We start from the raw sequence: 20000 nt of genomic DNA on the forward strand, positions 1-20000 counted from the left end.
TGACGTTCTTAAAAACTGCTTGAGTCCGTGTGCTAGCTGTGTGACTTACAGATGGAAGAGTGTAAATACGCAGTCGTCTTTCTAAAAACAGTTAAGCAAACATTTCACAATGACAAAAAGCACAATAAAGGATCCTTTCAATTTGTCTAATGTGTATTTTTTTCTTTCGTCTAGTTTTTCTGGGTGTCAATTTGCTTGTTAACTTCCAGTGCATGTTGCAATTTATCAATTCCATTTTAACTATGAGAATTTCAAATTCGTTTTCAGTTGCAACATTTCAAAAGCTAAAGTGAGATCAGCTTGAAATCCAAGTGTGTCAGAGATTGTTTTAACAAAATGTTTCACTTGCATATCAGTGGTGTTTGATTTATTTTGCATCAAGCTTTTTATGTTTAAACACTGACAGGAGTTTAAATACAAAATGTTAGCTGTCACTATTCATTTAGCTGATTATGTCAGATGCCTTAGTTTTGAGAGATGGTGGCACTGTCACCAGAAGAAACAACATTCTGACAAGTTCAGAGAAGATTCTTGAGGTCATCATTTTAACAGCCACACCACCTACTCAAAGACCAAAAAAAAATGGACAATGCACACTAAGTAAGAAAGAAGATAATTCTGTGTAGCACTTTGCAGCTGAAAGAGTTAAAAAAAAACAGAGCAAGTTTTATATGGCACTAATTACATTTCATTAAGTTATTTCTTTTTATGGTTTTGTTTTTGTCATCCTTAGAATGATGCTTAGTCACTATTCTTTCTAGACTTCTAAACGTGCTCTCTTGCCCCAGAAATAAACACAATCTGTTGGAAAGCTGGCCCATCTTCTCTAGCGTGATTTTTTTTTTCCTTGTCTCTACAGATGAAAACATTACCCCTCTTTGTACTGTAGCTTGTGTTATGTTTGCTGGCGTCTGCTGCACGCAGGTTAAAGAACACTTGTCTGCTGGCTGGAATGTTTTATTGTAAACCTTTCGGTTTAAGCTCTAGAAGTCAAATCCTTCCTACTCAAACTGACTTAGGACCAATGGAATGATAATTAATTTTGCAGACAAAATACACTGAAGTTTTGTCATATGTTATTGCACTCTGACATTTAAAAAACCATCACAAAGAACTACTATTAAATGCTTTTAGGGATCCACTGGGTTCCTCACTTAGAGACCAGCAAAATGGTTAGCTTCTGTCAACACATGTTTCACAGCAAAATTCTGAATTTTCATAAGCATTTTTGGCACTCTTCTAATTGTTTCAGTGCCTGGCATTTTGTTTAAGTTTTTTAAATTTTTGTTTAAATCTTGTCATCTTCTTTCTAGTTATGTCACGACTTTTTCTGATCTGTCTTTACATTTTGAAGTTTTTCTTAAGCCAAAAGCTGTTGTTTTTACTGAACAGTCAAAACTGATCTTGCGTGCATGAGCAACTGTAATCTAACACCATTTTGTCAAGATCGAAAATTGCTCTGTAAAATATAAAATGTGCGTTTGTGTCTAGAGTTGAAGAATATCAAAGGAAAGATATGGGATTAGGTTTTTCTATATGTCCAGAAATATATTACGGATAAGATCGGCTATACCTTCTTGAAACCAATGCACATGTTTCCAAACACAAATCTAGTCCACAGCACACAAAGTGTAACTTCTTTAGCTATTCAGAATAACTCAAAAGAATTCTAGATAATCCGAGTGTCCTCCAATTATCTTAAAAATAAAAAAAAATCATACTGGATAAACAAAAATGAAGGTGAAAATAGCTTTTGTGGCTTTAAATCATTTATTGCAAGTTATTTGTGACTTCACCCTAAATCCTTTCCATTATTAGGAAAGTGAAGCAAAGCCAGCATTTTCTGTCTTAATCCTCCTTCTCAGATGCTCTGCACAGTATTTTTTTTTTAAATCAAGCTGCTAGGTAAACCATTTTCTGAGCACAAGAAGTTGGAGTTCACTTCATAAACCAGGCACTCTTCAAAGTTGTCATAAGCATATTACAGAAATACACACTACTAGACTGGGGTAGTGTACCTTATTAATATTTCATTTTGGTACAATATACTTGCATTAACTCTCTTAACACAGGTATCATATTGTTTCAAGTCAGAGAACCTAAAACATCGTAACAAAGATTAGACTAAGAGCAAAGCCTTGAAAACTACAGCCATTAGTCCTGTCATCCCCTATAAACTTAATGGGTTGGAAAAATGGTCACTCTTTGGACTAAAAGTTGATATTTAATTGAAAGAAAATGTTTTTTAATTGTAATGGGGATTTTGCATTAGTGTGAACATGAAAAGGTACTAAAGAATCTAATGCAAGGTTATGTATTGATTTCCATCTTAATGCTAGTGTAAAATGAAGGAATATTTCTATTTCATAAACAACCTCACCTATTCAGCATCATGACTTCTTATTTGTTTTAAGGACATAGAAGACAGAATTGAATGAAAAGAAGAAATAATAAAATATTCTCAAACATTTTTTGCTGGTGCATAAGGACAAAAGCCATGACACTGCTGTAAACCCTGATTGACTCTGCACCAGAATTATCAAGATGTTACATGTCGCTTTCACATTTTCCAGGGTTATTTGGCTCAGGAAAGCAAGAGCATCTGTAAACCTAGCACTACACCGCCTTAATCAAAATGGTTTTAGTGATCGTGGATTATAACAAGAGACCTGACATAATGGATGTGCAAAGTCTGCCCACAGAATTAGCATCACTATAGCCTAGAAGGATGGACGCATTTAGAAAATGTAGTTTTTCTTGAAAAGGAGAATGCTTGAGCTAAATGAATTTAAATTTTAGTATTAATAATACTTAGACCACTACGTTGAATTTGGGAGATTTCATTTTCCTTTTAATACAAACTTATCTAAATCAGGTTCTTTTAAATCCTATACAGTTTTCTCCAATAATAAGCCATTATTTTGACATTCCGCTTAATGCACTCACAAACAAAAATTTATCACGAGTGATCCCTACCTAAGATTTGCAAGTCAGTGTAAGTTACTTCATTTAAAACTGAAAGACAGCATGGAAGATGGAGAAAGCATTGCAAATACTTTATGAAAAGTATTGCTATAATTCTATTATAAAAGTTACTGCGATACTGAGTACTTATGGTCTGCTGTTAAGGTGCTTCTGTTATATACCCTGTAGTCTACCATTTGTAAACACATCTTTTTGATGTTTCTGCCAACATCCTGGCAACAAAGCAGTGCAATTTCAAATGAGCTAATTAACTTAATTGTTGATGAAGCATGAAACAGTTCATTCACCCTGTTAGCTGCACCATGACAACATAAGAGTCTCAGCCCCTGAAGTTACTCATCTATATAAGCCTATCTGTAGCTTTCCATTAAGATCTATTGCATGCCAAAATGAGTACGGCTCTTCTAACAAAGACCAGTCCATAATGTACATAGGTAGAAAATCAGTGCTTTTGTTGAAAATTCAAATGAAGACAGAAATACTAGTACCTACTTAAAAAAAAAAAAGGAAAAAAATGCAGAAATGCATTGTAGTTTGAAGCTGCAGGTGAAAATCAAAAGCTGTGCCACTTAGTTTCTAAATGCTCTGATTTAGACAATGGCTGGCAAAACCAAATACTGAAAGTGAAAACTTTTGACACCACTGTTGAGTTCTGAAAGGTGCAAACCCACCTGTTCGCAGTGCTTTTTTTCTGTGCATCTTGTGCACATACGAGAGTAAAAGCAAAAATAAATTAGCAAGTGAGAGCTAAATGGTCACGCTTAGTCTTTTGTGCTTTTTTATTTATACTGTACACATTAATTCCCACTATACGCAAACTGTCAGAATTTAAAACGTGCTTTTTCATACCCCTACTATCCAATATACAATCTAAAGCATCTCTTCAAATTTTCTGAGGCTCCATTTCAGTAAAGGATAATAAGAGGATTAAACACTGTGCTATTGAAAGGCCTGCAAAAGTGTTCGACATGAAAGAAAGGATAACAATTTGACCCTCTGCAGATAGCCTCGATTATCCAGTTGCTTGGAATACACAAAAAAAATCTCTGACGTGATTTACAGTAAAACTTTGTTTTGCCATCTTTCTCTTTCCTTCGCCTTAAACAGCCCTGTACCAACGAATAAAAATCCACCTACTTTAAAAATTGTCCAAAATCTTCACAAACGCTTTCACAGCCAGGCCATTTGCAAACTCCATGACCATAGAGAGTATGGGAGGCCCCAGTCTCCTCATGTGACGAGCTGTAGCAAAAGAATAAGGCATCAGATTCATCTCAAAAGCCATAATCGTTGGAGGCTGCTAGCGCCTGTCAGGTTACGATCAGTGACAAACAGGTCAAAACAGGTCAATTTAGCTCAGAGCAGTCAGAAAAATTTAATCGTTCTATTGAATAGTTCAACTGCCAAGGCTAGATGATGTTCCAATTAGAGAAGAAATAGAGCCAAAGATGACTGTTAATAAAGGATGAAAAAATAAGATGACTGTATAATACCATATGCTAATTCTGCCATATGACCTTGGTGTAACATTTACCTATAAATAAAAAATATACTCAGAAGTGATCAATTCTGAGAAGAAATATTGAAGATGGACAGTCAGAATTTATGAATATTGTGAATGTTACTACAAAATATTTGGATTTTCTGCTTACATGTGTATAAAAATAAAGTTGCTTCCATTAATAAATATTTTTGTTCAGAAGTGTTGCTTCCATTAGCTACTTGGCTTCATAAAAAACCCCAGCTGTGTTCCATGTCTTTTTTTGGAACCTCCACAATAGTTTCATCCATGTACAGTTATCAAAGAAATTCAGGGGATTGCCCTGTGGAGGTTGCCATCAGCTACACATCCTGAAGCAAAGAACCATTCTCTGAGATATAATCACAGAAGTAATACTAACTTAAAAGTACTGCTATAAACCTAGTCAGAGAAGTACCAGTTTTTAAATAATACAAAATAACGACAGAAAAATGTTCTCACAGTCACATGAGGACGAGAGACATTTAAGTCTCCTATTATAAATATTAAAATAATTTAATGGAATTTTTATTTGAAAATACTATTATTTACAATTTAGGTAATGTAGATACAAATTACATTTCATTTTATATTGAGATCATCTACATCTGACTATATTAATACATTTACTAATAAGTGCTACAGATACTATGTACTCTTGTATGCATTTAATCCATTACTTGAAAATAAGGAACAGTGAAGAAAATCTGTCAATGTGTCTGAAAAATGATTTTAACTTTATCCATATGGTTGAATTCCACTGTATTACACTAATGCCACTGGAAATTTGTATGAAACGTGGAAGGAAAATTCAGTGGCTTTCTTCACAAGAGACAAACAATATGAGAGCTGCTTTAATGTACTAATTTTTAAAGCACTCTTTACAAGGAATCTTTGCACTGAATTACAGCCTTGACAACTAAGATACATGTACATTTTCTATGAAACCAGCAGTGTGACTGAGGGCCTGACTGCCAGATGTGTTAACTCAAATATGAATTAAACTATGTGCCTACAAAAGTGCCCACAATTCTGCATTTACACCTCTAAACCAGCACACTCTATTCTGGGATTTCTAATTTTTACCAAAACTACCCTAAGTTCATGTGTTATAAAACCACAGGCAGGTAATTGTTGTTGCGTCTGCAAAATAAGACATCATTATCGAAAATGATGCCCTATTGACAAACAATCCTGAAAAATCAGGTCTCCACGATCTCTTAAATAACCTGTATTGTTATTCTGTGATTGGAAATAATGTGATTTATGATGTTAAACAACAGATTTACATCAAATGATAAGCACAGTTGAAATCTCGTCAGAATTACCTGTCTCGCCTTGCATTTAGAACTGAAGACTGTCCATTCACTATGGAATGATGAGTTATTGGTGGTGATGCTTTGGAAGTGGTGGAGGAGGTAGTAGAGGAGGAATTGTTAGTAGTGAGGTCTAGCCCTCCATGTTTAATGCCATTGTCTTCCATACTGTGAACTCCAGTCACTTCTTTCCATAACTGCTGAATCTCAGCAGGACTTAAGCCAGCTATAAAATGAAAGAGAGCCCCACTAATATAACAAAATAAAAGAGTTTCATATAATGAGCTCGGTGTTATTAATGGATTAATGCTAACAATAAAGCTGATACTGTCTTCCCAGCACAATCAATGTGTAGTAAAACAGAAATTCATTTTTCTTCTGTCAGGATCCAGGTAATCTAACTGTCTTCTCTTATGTCATAAGCAGTCAATTAGAGTTCACCAATTTTAATAATATTATACTCCTTCGGAAAACATTGCTCAAGGATCAAAGAGTGAAAGCTACAAAGAACTCGCAACTACTTCTTGGAAAGAAAACAAAAAACAACCCTAAATACACTTCCAGACAAGATTTTTGTTGTCTGCTTAAACAATTTCTTGACATGGAAACGTAACTCAATGCATCCACAGTTAACTCAGGTTTTATAATTCCTCTTAATCAAACACATAACGGAAAATAGAAAAACGTATTACACTAAGGATACAAACAGTGATATTCTCTTTAAACACTTAACAGAAGCAGGGAGTGGGGGAAGATGACCGCAGGGAGAAAACTCAGAAGACAAAAATGAAACCAATGAGATCATAACAGGTTTAACAGTTGAGCAGAATGCATCTGACTTTCATTAACGACACCCACATATTCATTAGTTCTGTTTAATATTTATAAAAACTGTTCTGTTTAAAAATGTGTCTTAAGAGGCAAAACTGAAGTGACTATCTGGAAGAACAAAACCACTGCAGCGCAGAGCTAGATACTGGTGACTGCTTAAGCTCTTCGGTACCGTTCAGTGGCACCAGACAACTAGAAAGCCAACAAAACTAGCCCATTTACAACTCCCTCTACACAGATGAAATTACATGTAGTGTAGACCATCAAATTCCTCCACTATTTTTGTTGTCCAGCCCTACTGTGGAAAACAAATCGGAAGGTTTGGCTAGGAGAAAGGAGACTCTGTCTCACCAGTCTCCCGGGGTGATGGGCAGCCATACAAAATCTGAAGAGCTTCTCAAACTTCTCTGCTATACGCGCAGTACTATTCTGGAGTCTAGCCACCAGATCTTTGCAGATAGAGCTTAAATCTGCTCTCTACTCCACTTGTAGCCTGGAAACTTCTAGTTTCCAGGATTCATCCTCGGCCACAAATAGCAATGTCTCGTAGAATGTATTCATATATCTGTGTCAGGGGTGTCTGGCTCAAGTTGAGCACTTTGCACGAAGTCATGGAAACTTCCATTACAATATGCTTCTGCCTGAAGCAGACTGGAAGACTCCCAAAACACAGGCAAGAGAAGAGCTGTGAGTGTTCTCTTATCTTGCCACCAAACATGCAGCTAAGGTAGGAAATTCAGATTTTGAAAGATGAAGAGTTCATAAGAAATATATCCACCTTCTTTCACTGCCGGTCTTTCTAAGTTTGACATCTCTCATTTGAAGAACACTAAATTAAATGTAGAAAAAGAATGAGAAGCCCAGAGAGCTTCTTGTGAAAGATCTGGTTTCATGACCAGGTTTTTCAGCCTGACATGGTTTGGGCCAGAGGTATCTTAAAAGCTAATTCTGTCTTCTGTATCTTGTCTCAACACGTGAAATTAGGTAAGACATGCTCACAGTATCTAGATCTGCTGGAATGCAAAACATTCAAAACGCTGATGTTGTCGCAATTAAAATTTTGCTCTTTTATGAAAGAGCTCAAATTTATTGTCCTTCAGAAAAGGATTAAAATCTACCTATTCATTCAAACTTTTCATTGAGGCTAGTTTTGTTTGGTAAACAAGATATATTAGAAAGATGTAAAGATTGTTTTTCACTGTTCGGCAAATCTGTTTATTAGATAATGTTTTACTTTGATGACATAGGAACTCAGACTACTAAAATGGATTCAACAAAAAATTAGGAGAAAACACAGTAAATTCTTTAATACTTCTTAATAGCTGTCTCACCATGAAGTATACAAAACTATCAGAAAATAGACTAGTTGTGGTTGAGAGAAATAATAATTTCTGGAGGTAGTGTGGAAACAAATTGGTTAGAAGGTATTCAATTTTTTTTAAATTATGAAAGGAGCTCATTTTTAGACTACTGTTTTGTGTCCTGCTTCTCTGCCTTAGAAACCAACACCCACTGGCAAGCTCAGTTAATGACAAAAAGTGAAAAAGAGTAGATTGGAATGTAAGTCCTAAAACTGGAGTTTATATCATATTTGTACAGCGAAAAGCTAGGTTTTAAGGAAGCAAGCAGAGAAGCCAGGCTCTAATTTACTGCATTAGAGAGATGGGTAACAGGAGTGATGGTAATACTAGTTGTAATTGTTTAATGAAGGTAAGTAATTACTGCCATGTTCATGAGGCATGTTCCAGCAACACTGCAAATAACCCACTTTAGCGTGGTAAATAACAGTTACCCGCAAATGTAATCACAAATCAAAATGAAAAGTAATGTATTCATTTAGGTGGCATGATATTCACAGTACATTATTTACTTCAAAGTCTTCCCTTCCTCCTGCTGTTGAACAAAATAAACTGATTTTGTATTGAAAAAAATAAATACCAAGACTAAACCCATCTGTTTGAATAATCAGAGGGGAAAGACATCATTGTGTCTTGCAGTGAGAAAATTTTCATCAGAGATCATCCAACTTTGAGCCCTGGGGGAGCTGAGGAATAGCTGCCCAGAAGCTGGGTGAATGACTGAGGGCTGGGGATGGCTGGAGCAATGGCCCTTCCCATGGCAGGGATCTCCTGCCCCTCCGGGCAACTGCTGGGCAGCCCCCTCCTCTCTGTGAAGCTAAGGATGAAGCTGTGTCTCCAGGCTGCCTAGCTCACCTAGATTTGTTTTTAAATCAGAAAGAAATTTCTCTCTGGGCTCAGGCTGGTTAATTTTATCACTTCTTCAGAGCACTCTGAAAGACTGCCTTTTAGGATAAAAGGATTAAGGGCAGGCACTTAAAAAGTATGAAGTTAATAAGCTGATTTGTAATTAATAGTAAATTATAGCAATTTTGTGGTTTCTGTGTCTGAGAAAGTCCAACTCCCATTTTACAAGAGACCTGTAAAATGGCTGACAGATATTTTAGTCTGGATGTAAAAGTAGGGTAAGTTTTAAAGTTTCATAGGTTGTGATAACCCCCAAAATACCCTCTCCACATTACATTAAAGGAGAAAGGATCAGGAAGAGGATCCAGAGTGGCATAAAAATTAGGGACTATAATGAAAAGATCAAATACCGATTTGCTATGCAGTTTACTAACACCAAGAATTTTGGGATTTTGAGGTTAGTTTTATAATTCTCTTCACCACTATCTACTCTATTTTTTTGTTTGAATAAATACTTAATAAAACTACCACTTACAAAACCCAGCTATGCATCTGTTTTTCATTTTCCTACATGGCCTGATCAAAACTTAGGGGGTTGGGATTTCTTGGTTCTGTTGTTGTCATTTACAGTCCTTTGCATTTAGCTAGCACCAATGCAGCATTACACGGAAATAACTCACAGAGTGCCGCTGCCTTTGGATATGGCATAGTGAAGAACTTGTCACAAAATAAATGCTGAAACACCTCTTGTATCTTATTTGCTATACCTGACCATCAAGAAAACATGGTAAACGTTCCTGTCCTTTAAAGGTAGAAACTATACTTGGAGCAAATACTGTTTATGTATGCAAACCTCACAGCTGTACTTGGAATTTACGTCTTTTCATACTAACAAATGCAAACCCCATGCTCTCTTTGTCACTAGTAATTTGTGATTTACAGGACTCTTTATGACCAGTAACTTATAAACATGAATCTCTCTGTGTTCCTCTCATTGTTTTTGCCATCCATGTAACTCAGCAATCTAAATGGATGCAAATTTGGGCACTTTGGGACATGGTTTAGTCTAGTCTACCCTTAACTGGTTTAGTGTGGACTTGGTAATGTTAGGTTAATGGTTGGACTGGATGATCTTAAAGGTCAACGATTCTATGATTCTATGAAATAAAAATATTTTTGTTACACATACGTAAATACTTCTGTATAACCATCTTATACACCTTGCAGTACTGTGCAAGGAGAAAAACATCCTTTTACCATGTCCCGTGTGTATTACCTTAAATAAATTCTGAAAGTTTAATTTAATACTGCCACAGAAAATGTCTGTCATAAAATTTGCTAAATTTTATGAGAAAAACAATGGAAGTTTGATCCTCTTACTTTTATGCAAGTCCCAATACAGGGACATTTATGTTAAACCTAGTAAATACTACTTGGATTTGTAAATATTGGATATTTTTGGATGTATTTTGATGTGTAAATTTAAGATTTATGAAACAGACCTGAAGCCTATTAATCTTCATTACACTGTTCTGAACCAGACTGGGTGCTGTACCTTCCTATGAAAGACACAGTGTGCTATAAGAGAAGCCCACAGAAAGAACTCCGAGGTGGTCACAACTCTGGATTTGGTTCTCTCTTTGTTTCAGCATATTGCTAGAAAGACTTTCCTTCTCACCCTCATCACTCTAACATCACCTCACCTGGCACAGAGTAGTGGCCTTTCTGGAGATGCAAAGGGAAAATGTTTTCCAGGGGAAGCTGTCTTATGTTTGTTAAGTTTGCACATCCACATCAGGGCTATGAAAAATCGAGGTCCTATAAATGAACTTGTGTATTTAAAGGAACCCTACATGCACAGTAGATACTAGAACTAGGAGAGAAAAATGGAAGAATTAAATACTTGACTGGAATTCATTATAATTTAAAAATATCAAGGCAGAAGCAAACAAGAGATTAATTTACTTTAAAAAGAACAATCCAGATATATTTTAATTGTAGAATTTTGTATTTTCTTATTTCTTTAGTACCAATCTTTTTTGTCATCACTTCAGTTACACTTAATTCTTTGAGTAAAATAAATTTCTTAAAAGAACTGTTTACTAGTTCTCCTAAAAATGTATTTAAGAAGGTATTATATTTTCTCTGTTTTTCTACTAGAAGTGGATGAATGAGTGTTGCATTAAACTAATGAATATCAATGCAATTAGGTAGGAGTGCTGAGGGAAATCTATGGGGATTGCTTAATGTGACAGAAAACCTGAGGAATTCCTCTTGCAACAGATGGCACAAGAGGAGGCTGCAGAAGGTAAAGCTGTTCAGAAGGAGGTTGTGTTTCAGTTGCCTTTTTCTTCTGGTCCAATGTGACTTTGTACAAAAGGAAACACAGCATTACCAGCCTCACATGTCCAAATTAATGAATCAGCTTGCTGGCCCACTGCTATTCTCAAACAGTAATATTTAGTGTGATAGCTTACTTAGTACTCTTTTTGGTTGTTGTAATTTTTATAACTTTAGATGTGCTTGGTGTCATAGCTTTTCCACACAATGTATGGAATTTACACATTTATTTGTAATCTCTGCTTTCCAGGGACTGAGGTTTTTAGTAGGTAAGCCTTTCTCATGCCTTTTTTCTGTCTTTTTTTTTTTTTTTTTTTTTGTCTACACTGTTGTCTATATACCATGTACTCTGCTTTTGCTCATCTAGTTTCTGAAGCTTCAATTTCATAATAGTTACCTGGTGGAGGAACCAGATACATGCGTAAATAGCAACTAAAAGTAATGTTACCTGTCATGAACACAGTGTAAACAATGCTCAGTGCAGGACTGGAGCATCAGAGATCAGAGTATTGTGTAATTTTTATGACAGACATTTAGCTCGCCTCTCTACAGTACAACAAACAGAAACACATATCTCACAGGTTACAGGCAAGAGCACTTAAGATGGGAAGTCTTCAGCCTTATCTTAAAATGTAAGCAGCATTTATATCCAAGTTAATTTACTTTTCAAAAGTGCGTGCCCCATTTTTTTTTCAACCATGAATGTATTTGTGTCAAGTAGTAAACTTTGAGCTCATTTTCAGCATTGAGGAACCTTGAACAAAGTGACAAAGTGAATTTTCTTTTCTGAAAAGTCTTAACTGTTATTTGTCAGTCATAATTCATTGCTATTGGAATCACCACCTTCAAAACTTGTTGCTATGTTTAACATATTTAATACAGAGGAGCAAAGAAAATTAATCTTATGGTTTGCCCCTAAACTCACATGTCATAAATTGAAGATTCAAAGTGTTTTTCAATGCCAAACACTTTCTTTTCTTAGAAGAAAAAAAAGAAGTGAGTTTTGGAATGGCTTTAATATCACTGTCTGATATATTTTTTATCTGTTTACTTATATTAAATAAAATGATAACATTTCCACTAAATTAGATTTCAGTAACTCCTCAGAGAAAAGCAATGGTGTTTGAATTGTGTTAGAAATTGTTTTCAGCGCATAAGGCTAATAAATATGTACCTTGTATCTAAGAAAAAACACTCAAGAGCTGTTTTCTTCCATAAAACTGCTGTAAAATTTATCAGCTTCAAGAAAATTTGGTAATATGAGTAATAAAGTTCTAATAGTAAAGTATGTTTAAGTGTCATAACGGGAAACTGCTGAAGTTCAGATGCAAATGGAACAGTTAAAAAAGTTGTGAATTAGAAATTACTCCATTCATATATTACTCAAGTACCTTGTGGCAGAGACTGGACAGGAAGAGCAGACTGGCCAGGTGGGATGGAAATGAGTCCCTGACGCTGAAGGTTCAGCAGATGTTGCTGCTGCTGAAGTTGTTGCATCTGGAGGAGCTGCTGCTGGAAGACAAGCTGCTGGGCTGCCAACTGCTGCTGCTGCTGCTGCTACAAAGAAGAGGGGGAAAAAGAAAAAAAGGCAAATGCAGCAGAGAGTAAAGTGTGCAGCGAAGGCTAGAAAGCCAAAAACGTAAAATCAACTTCTTTCCCTTTAATCTCAGTTATTAAATAATAATGCTATTTGTAGAATACTCAGGCAGTGAAAGTGTTTGAAATTTCTGTTATATTCATTCAAGCTATTAGGTGTTAGGGAAAATGGCAAGATACACTTAATGACACACTAAAGAAAAGGGTCAAGAGAAAGTCTGTAACAGCTGTTTCAAACAAAAAGAAAAAAAAAAAAAAAAAGCCCAGCTCATGGCAGATGATAACAAATTTATCTATGCTAAAAGCGCAACTCTACAGCAGCCCGTGATTCGAAGGCACTCTTGTTTTTCCAATTGACTAAGTTTGGTCCGCAGTGGCCCATGAACGTGGTCTCCAGTGATCTATTAGTAAACTGGGATGTAGCCTTCATTTCACTGGCCTGTTAGCTCTTTCTCTTTTCTTGTTGGAATATATTAAAAGGAGCATTGCATTCAAGGCAACCAAGTGCCCTATTATGGAGTAAAAGTATAAGTTCCAGTTTTGTGAGGCATTTCAAGACAAACTGGAGTCTGCAAAGACTCAGGAGGGTACAAGAAGGCAGTCACACTTCAGAGAAAGACAAGCTGCTGTGGAAGACCTTTCCTTTCTAGTTTGGGGAAAAGAGAAACTTCTGATGCGCTCACTGGAAAACAGACTGCATAATGGAGCAAGTCATGTGGATTGCCCAGAGCCTCCGGAGAAATACGGGAGCAATTTCTATTCCGTAGTTGATGGCTGTCTGAAATTCTATTCACAAATCCAAACAGAAACAAAGCCTCAGGAGGTCACAACTGCTTCCTCGACGTTTGCATAATGGGCAGCTTGAAGACAACGTCTAGGATACCTGCTGATCAATTTAACTACTTCAACATGTTTTGTTTGTATTATGTTTATATTTGATGCAGTTTGCTGACAAGTGCAAGCTAGGCCTGAGAAACCCGCTTGTCAGGTTGATTTATGAGCACATCAAACTGTAACTTTCTACTCGCCACTCCAAACCTACAGTAGCAGTTCATTAATCAGGGGCCTGTGACTTTGAAATCTGTGCTCAATCGCTCTTTTTCAGCCATGGACTAAATTTGCATGCTCTCTGAGCTGTGCCACTGAGAAAAGTAAGGCTCCTTCCCCAGCACAGATTGCCTGTGAATACAAGATAATCAGTACGGTGTCCACCACACAGCTTGTTCCTTGCACACTCGGATTCATTAGCGAACATTAGACGACAGCAGCACTAGACTGCTCAAATCCCGTGTCTCAGAAAGGGGAGCAGGAGAATTACACCGGCACTGCTATTAAGCCCAGTAAAAACACAGGAACAGATCTTTGATAGCTGCATCCTTGCTACAGGAGAAAATCTAAACTAGTCTTGTCTTTTCCAAGCTTCTGACAGCTCAGACTAGTATGCATCAGCAAGGGTCGTAGCTCCTACCTCTTTTGCTTGCTTTCCTGGATGCTGCTGCTGCTGCTGTTGCTGCTGCTGCTGCTGCTGCTGTTGCTGCTGCTGCTGCTGCTGTTGTTGCTGTTGCTGCTGCTGTTGTTGTTGCTGTTGCTGCTGCTGTTGCTGCTGCTGCAAAAGCTGAAGATGTAACTGCTCTTGCTGTTTCTTGTAAAACTCTTGTAGTTGTTGCTGAATAAACCATTTTGACTTTAATAAATAAAGGCAAAAGTTTCAAGTATTATAAATCTCCTAAACTCTTCTAGATTGGCATATGGTAGCGTAGCCATTAAGAATCACCTCATAACAAAAAATGTGATTTGAAGAGGCAGATCTACATACATTTTTTTCCAAGGCGGTTCTGAAATTTTCCAATGCAGATTCCAAAATATCCTAAACAGAAGGGTATAGAAAATCTGTATTCTAAAGGGAATGCAAGAGCCAAATTAACTCCTCAAATAACTATACCTAAGTTCCTTACATGTCCTATATAACAAATCAGAAGCTGTACTCATCCACTTGCAAGAAACCTACAAGTCACCAAGGCCAAACTAAACTGTCTGTTTCTTAGGGAAAAAAGTAATTAATCTGTCAATCTGTTTAGCGGGATGCTCGATTCACAACTGAAGGTGAATTGCCTGTAATGATCACAGTACTGGATATTAAAGTGTTTAAACATAGAGAGATTGAACTATGACTATGACAAACACACACATCGTTTTCTGTACGACAATTAAGCACCCAACCAAAAGTACACTCTGCGTTACACTGAGGTAGGTACTGATCACTAAGACTACCTTTACTGTACGAATAACAAGTTCATGGATTTTTCACTTAGCTGCCAGATTTTGTGCTAAGGAAACAGCAACAAGCTTCTTTTTAGCCTTAACTGGAACAAATTTTTTGGATGTAAAAACAAACAAAATAAAAAAAAATTTTCCCATGATGAAACAAGCTGCTAAGTTCAAATTTCATAACCGCATACCATTTATGTGACTAAAGGGAGCACTACAGTGTTATGAATTTTAAAGCAACAATTATCTACAACTCTATTTGCACTTCCTTTGGCAAGTCTACAATTAAAATGTGCCTAAGCACTTGAAAATTTAAATATCAATTTGTTCGGTGTTTGTAATGCATCTGCCACTGCTGCTGCTGCTGCTGTTTTTAATATAATATTTAATGTTTCAAAATCGCAATTTCACACTTCTGCAATTAAAACAAGAAATTTAAAGACTGAGAAGTTTCACATTTATTTTCATTCTTTTTGGTGTAATGAGCGATGAAATATTACAAAATAAGACCCATAAAATCTGGCTGACACTCGTGCGAATGCCCTGTGCTAACAGTCCAAAGCAGGTAACCCACATTACCTGCTGCAACATAACTGCTTGTTGCTGCTGGAGAAGTGCTTGAAGCTGCTGCGGAGACAACACTTGCTGCTGGAGAATCTGCTGCATTTGCTGAGGGGTGATCACCTGGGGAGTCATCATGGCCACTGACACAGGCACCTGCACAGGGAAAGAAAGATATCATCGTCAGACACATTTTAGTTCGCTTGCACCACAGCTGTACATCTTTTTTATTTTGTACCAAAGATGGACCATAATTTTTTACATAGTATTTATCACTGCGAAGTTCCAGTTTCAGTCAGAATCTGTAATTTTAAGACCACAGTACTGTGGCACTCTATTTCCAGAGGCATCAGATTCGATCAGACTCAAGCTTTATGTTTCGCATCTCTTATGTATTCCTGCAAGAAATTTAAGCATTGGCTAGTACAAATGTGTATTTAAAAATAAATGATCACATGGCAGGGCTCTCAACACTTCATAATCAATCATCTTATCAAGTGTCATAATGTTACGAATGGAAAAATCTATTGAGACTGTCTCAAAAGATATGATTAAAACAGACAGCAAAATAAGTATCTTAAAGCAGTAAATGTTTTACACAATAAAGACACTTAGCCTAGAAAAATATTTGCGTAATACATCACTTCAGTGTAAGAAAACCTTTCTTGCTCGGCTAGTCTTTTAAGGAAGTCTGATTTATACAGGGAAAGCTACAGAAATATCAGAGTACTGAGCAAGGGCCGCCACCTCAGCCACCCAGTCTCTGCGGAGAGAAACGTGTTCTCAGTCAGTCCTAACTGAAAACTGAAAGTCAGGAAACCTTGTCTTAAGATTATTAGTTTGTCCACTAAAATTTAAGAATGCATTTTTCTCTAGGTGCTCTTTTGGACACAGCTTTATCGTCTCTTCATTACACACTGAGATGAAGTCTGGACATACGTGTAAACACCGACCGACGCACCCGCTCTCAGGAATATATATGCGAGTGGGAAAGACACAGCAAGGGTGTGTGATTGTGTATGTAAGAGAGAAAAGTCCCGTGGAAGAGCCTGAGGTATGTGCCGAGCCGCTGCAGCAGACACACTGTGTGAAACCCCTGCTCCAGCTAACCAGGACACAGTCAAACAGCTGTCAGCAAGCCAACTTTTCCACCCATGAAAAAGCAGCCACTCGCTTGTCTAGCAGAATTCAAATGTTTTTTCTGTATATAATAGCAAGCTGGCATATAAATACTGCTTTGTGAGATGTCTGTAGGACATTCTAGTCTTCTGTAAATCAGCAAAAATAATATTATTATTAATAAAATAAATCATGAACAAATCTTAGGAGGAAAAACTTTTCTAATATTTCTATTACTTCAATCTATCCCGAAAGACTTTGTATAAATGTAACACTTAGAGGAAAAGAGAAATACAAGTCTGCTGAAGTTTACTTTTAGAAGAAATTACTTCATCTAGTACTACACAGAATAGCACTTTTCACACAATTCATCACAGCGTAAATTTAGATCTTAAAACACTGGTTAATTAAGAGTCTGAAAGTAAAAGCACCGACTATTACTGAAAAGTCTGAGAGTCTTTTGCAAACAATACCTTAATTTGAAGACTAAAAATTCTGAAGGTCTTACTCTAAAATACAAGCGGAAGAGACAAACCAGACTTCCACTCAGAATCAGACACATGTGTCGGGGAATTTAATCTCAGCTATCGCTGGACACCTGTAGTCAATAGAATAAGGAAATCCTGAGGAAAGTTTATCTGATCTATTTTAGGCATCTATTTTAGCACAGGATTAATCCCTCTTGGAATGTGCCCGTCTCCCTCCTTTGAGTGTAGACTCACTTTCAGTGGACACCTAACTTTCAGATATTAATGCTGGTTGTTACACTTTGTCACACGAAGAAGTTTTGTAGTATTGGAAACACCACATCTCTATGCAATAATGTTTTATTCTAAGTGTACCTGGTCCTAAGGGCAGGACAAACAAGTTTTTACAACTTTGGGATGCATGAGCGAAGAGCAAAATTCACTGACTGGAGGCAGTGTTTGAGGCTGTCTGAAGTCCGTAAGAATTTCCTCTGTTCATGTGAGATCTGAACTTGCCTTCTTGTGACAATTTTGCCTTGGTGATGCTATTCAACTTCCACATGTCACACAGAAATGAGACGGCAGAGAAGAAGATGGACACCCTCCCAATTAAACCATTACCTTTAACCTTTAAACCCTGCAAGAATTTTCCTAACACTTATATGCTTACTACTATAATATATAGCAAATGGTGAAGATGTTGCATGCTTGCTACTCCACTTCTCTTACCGTTATATCCCCTCTATCTTCCCTGGCTTGTGTATTTTCAAACACACAAGTAAAAATTCTGATCTAAAAAGAGTGAAAATCAACTTAACTCTGTAAGTGGCACTGATGTATTCATGCTCCATGCGAAGCACTCTAGCCAGTAAGACATGCAGTAAGACTCGTGCTGCCGCAAGAATCCTCTATTTCTGAAATACAGATTCCCCTTCAGCAGACACATTTCTGCTAGCTTTTGTAGTGTCTGCTCTGACTCTCCCTGGCTGTGTACTTGCTCTTGTATTTGGAGACACACCTGCTCTGTGGTACACTGTAAGAGCTTTTCTCTTCAAATTTGTTTTTTCCGTATTTTCCAAGTCACTTTCAACTGTATAAGCTGAAGTAGGGAACCTAATTCACCTGATTTTCAGGATGATGTACAAAAGCATGAAAAAAGCTGGCAGTCAACATCATTAGTAAAAATCAAATTTATGTAGATAATACTGCCTTTAACAGAATTTTATGTGAGGATCCATATGTATGTATCATACCTGATAGGTATCTTCCTTCCCATAGATAAAGGACAAGGCATTTTGAAAACCGCTTGGATTTTAAATTAGCAAAACGTATTAAGCAAAGAGATTTCTCTAATTGTAATTAGGTAATATAAATTGGTACATTTCACAGCCTTCAGTGATACACCAGACTGCACTTTATTTCTTACTGGCATAGTGTTACTGTGCTATCTGGGTCGTAAGACTATCAGAAACCTGCTATTTTATGGCCAATTATGTGCATTAGGTGTATTTCTTTGGTTTAGTGTCTGTGTTTTTCAAGATTTCTGATCTGAATTTACAAAAATGTAGCAAAGAAGCAAACTCCAACTCTCTTGTATAGAAATCTCTCAATGCATCTGACGTCAGTTCGGGCAGAGGACAGTAGAGGGACCCAGTGAAAAGATACGATCAAGTGAATGATGTGGTTCGTTTGAGTGGGCCACAAACTCCTAATAAATTCTCGGTCAGACCTCTCGTGAAAACCTGAAGAGACAAAGTGAAACACATGATTTATGACTGCGTCTCATTTGTTACAAGATGTCCTCAAAGAAATTGAACTTTCACTCTGTCATGAAGATGACCAGCTACAGCACCCCTACAAAACTCAATGGAACAGACAGCCTCTGAAGAAGATGTAAATTTGTCAACTCCATGATGGACCCTGATGGAGGCTTCATGTTTTGAAGAGTTTCTCAAGTTTCTGATGCAGGCTGTCCCCCATTTCTTTGGATTAGCTTACAAGTTCCGCTAAATAAAACTATAGATACATAAACAAACAATTTTTTAACACATCTAAATAGCATTTCAGGCAAACCCAACTGTAAACTGCTTTATTACTACATGTGAATGTACTAATTAAAGAAGAGCTATGACGCAGAATGAAAACATTGATAGTGGGAATTAGATAGATGAACATGGCTGCAGAACTGAAGAAAAAAATTCTTTTAAGACTAACAAATCCGTTTCTTCCCCAGATCAGTTTAATAGAGAAATGGTGGAGGCTGAGCTTGTGTATTTAACACCACTCTTCTGTCATACATGAAAAATTCAGCTCTACCTGTGAAGAAGCCTGCCAGGTAAACACTCATCTACTGGAATCATACAAATTTGTATTTTTTTTATGTTACCTATGAAAATCATATTCCTAATGGCACAAATGGAAGGCAGCATAAGTAGCCTGCACCTTCAGTAAGCTTTCACGTCGTTTAGAAGCCTTGAAAAACTGCACACGTATTTTCAAGAAATGTTGACCAATCTGACTTTGATTAAAAACAAATACAACCGAAGGAGACATATTATTTTTATTCCAAGTTCCTTCCATTTTGAAAGTCAGGTATTGATAACGAAAATTACATGCAAAACTTGACCTTAGTTTTCAGTGCTTTTGAGGAGAATCACGAAATCACATATATTAGTCACATTCAGAGCCAGTTCAAGGTATGTAGGAATTATTTTTGTTACAGATAGAGGAAACAAGTCACAGTCTTTAAGTAATTAATCCAAGGTCACGGGGTATTTTAAGTGGCAGATCTGAG

The 20000-nt window shown here is 36.8% G+C and overlaps 1 protein-coding gene across 12 annotated transcripts in view; it reads right to left on the bottom strand.

The window, feature by feature from the left end:
* Window positions 1–20000, bottom strand: part of FOXP2 (forkhead box P2) — a 195567-nt gene that overhangs the window by 46624 nt on the left and 128943 nt on the right. For 2 of the 12 annotated variants that reach the window (XM_075725224.1, XM_075725196.1), the window contains 5 exons: window positions 15639–15776; window positions 14260–14457; window positions 12587–12746; window positions 5833–6046; window positions 4123–4227 (listed from right to left, as the gene is read on the bottom strand). In XM_075725224.1, coding sequence (XP_075581339.1) covers window positions 4123–4227; window positions 5833–6046; window positions 12587–12746; window positions 14260–14457; window positions 15639–15776 — 815 coding nt within the window. Of the gene's footprint in view, window positions 1–4122; window positions 4228–5832; window positions 6047–12586; window positions 12753–14008; window positions 14018–14259; window positions 14458–14607; window positions 14659–15638; window positions 15777–20000 lie in introns of all 12 variants that reach the window. The other 10 variants (XM_075725217.1, XM_075725187.1, XM_075725237.1 and 7 more) reach the window with 9 other exon arrangements.

The sequence above is a fragment of the Pelecanus crispus genome, chromosome 1, assembly GCF_030463565.1.
Source record: "Pelecanus crispus isolate bPelCri1 chromosome 1, bPelCri1.pri, whole genome shotgun sequence".
NCBI lineage: Eukaryota > Metazoa > Chordata > Aves > Pelecaniformes > Pelecanidae > Pelecanus > Pelecanus crispus.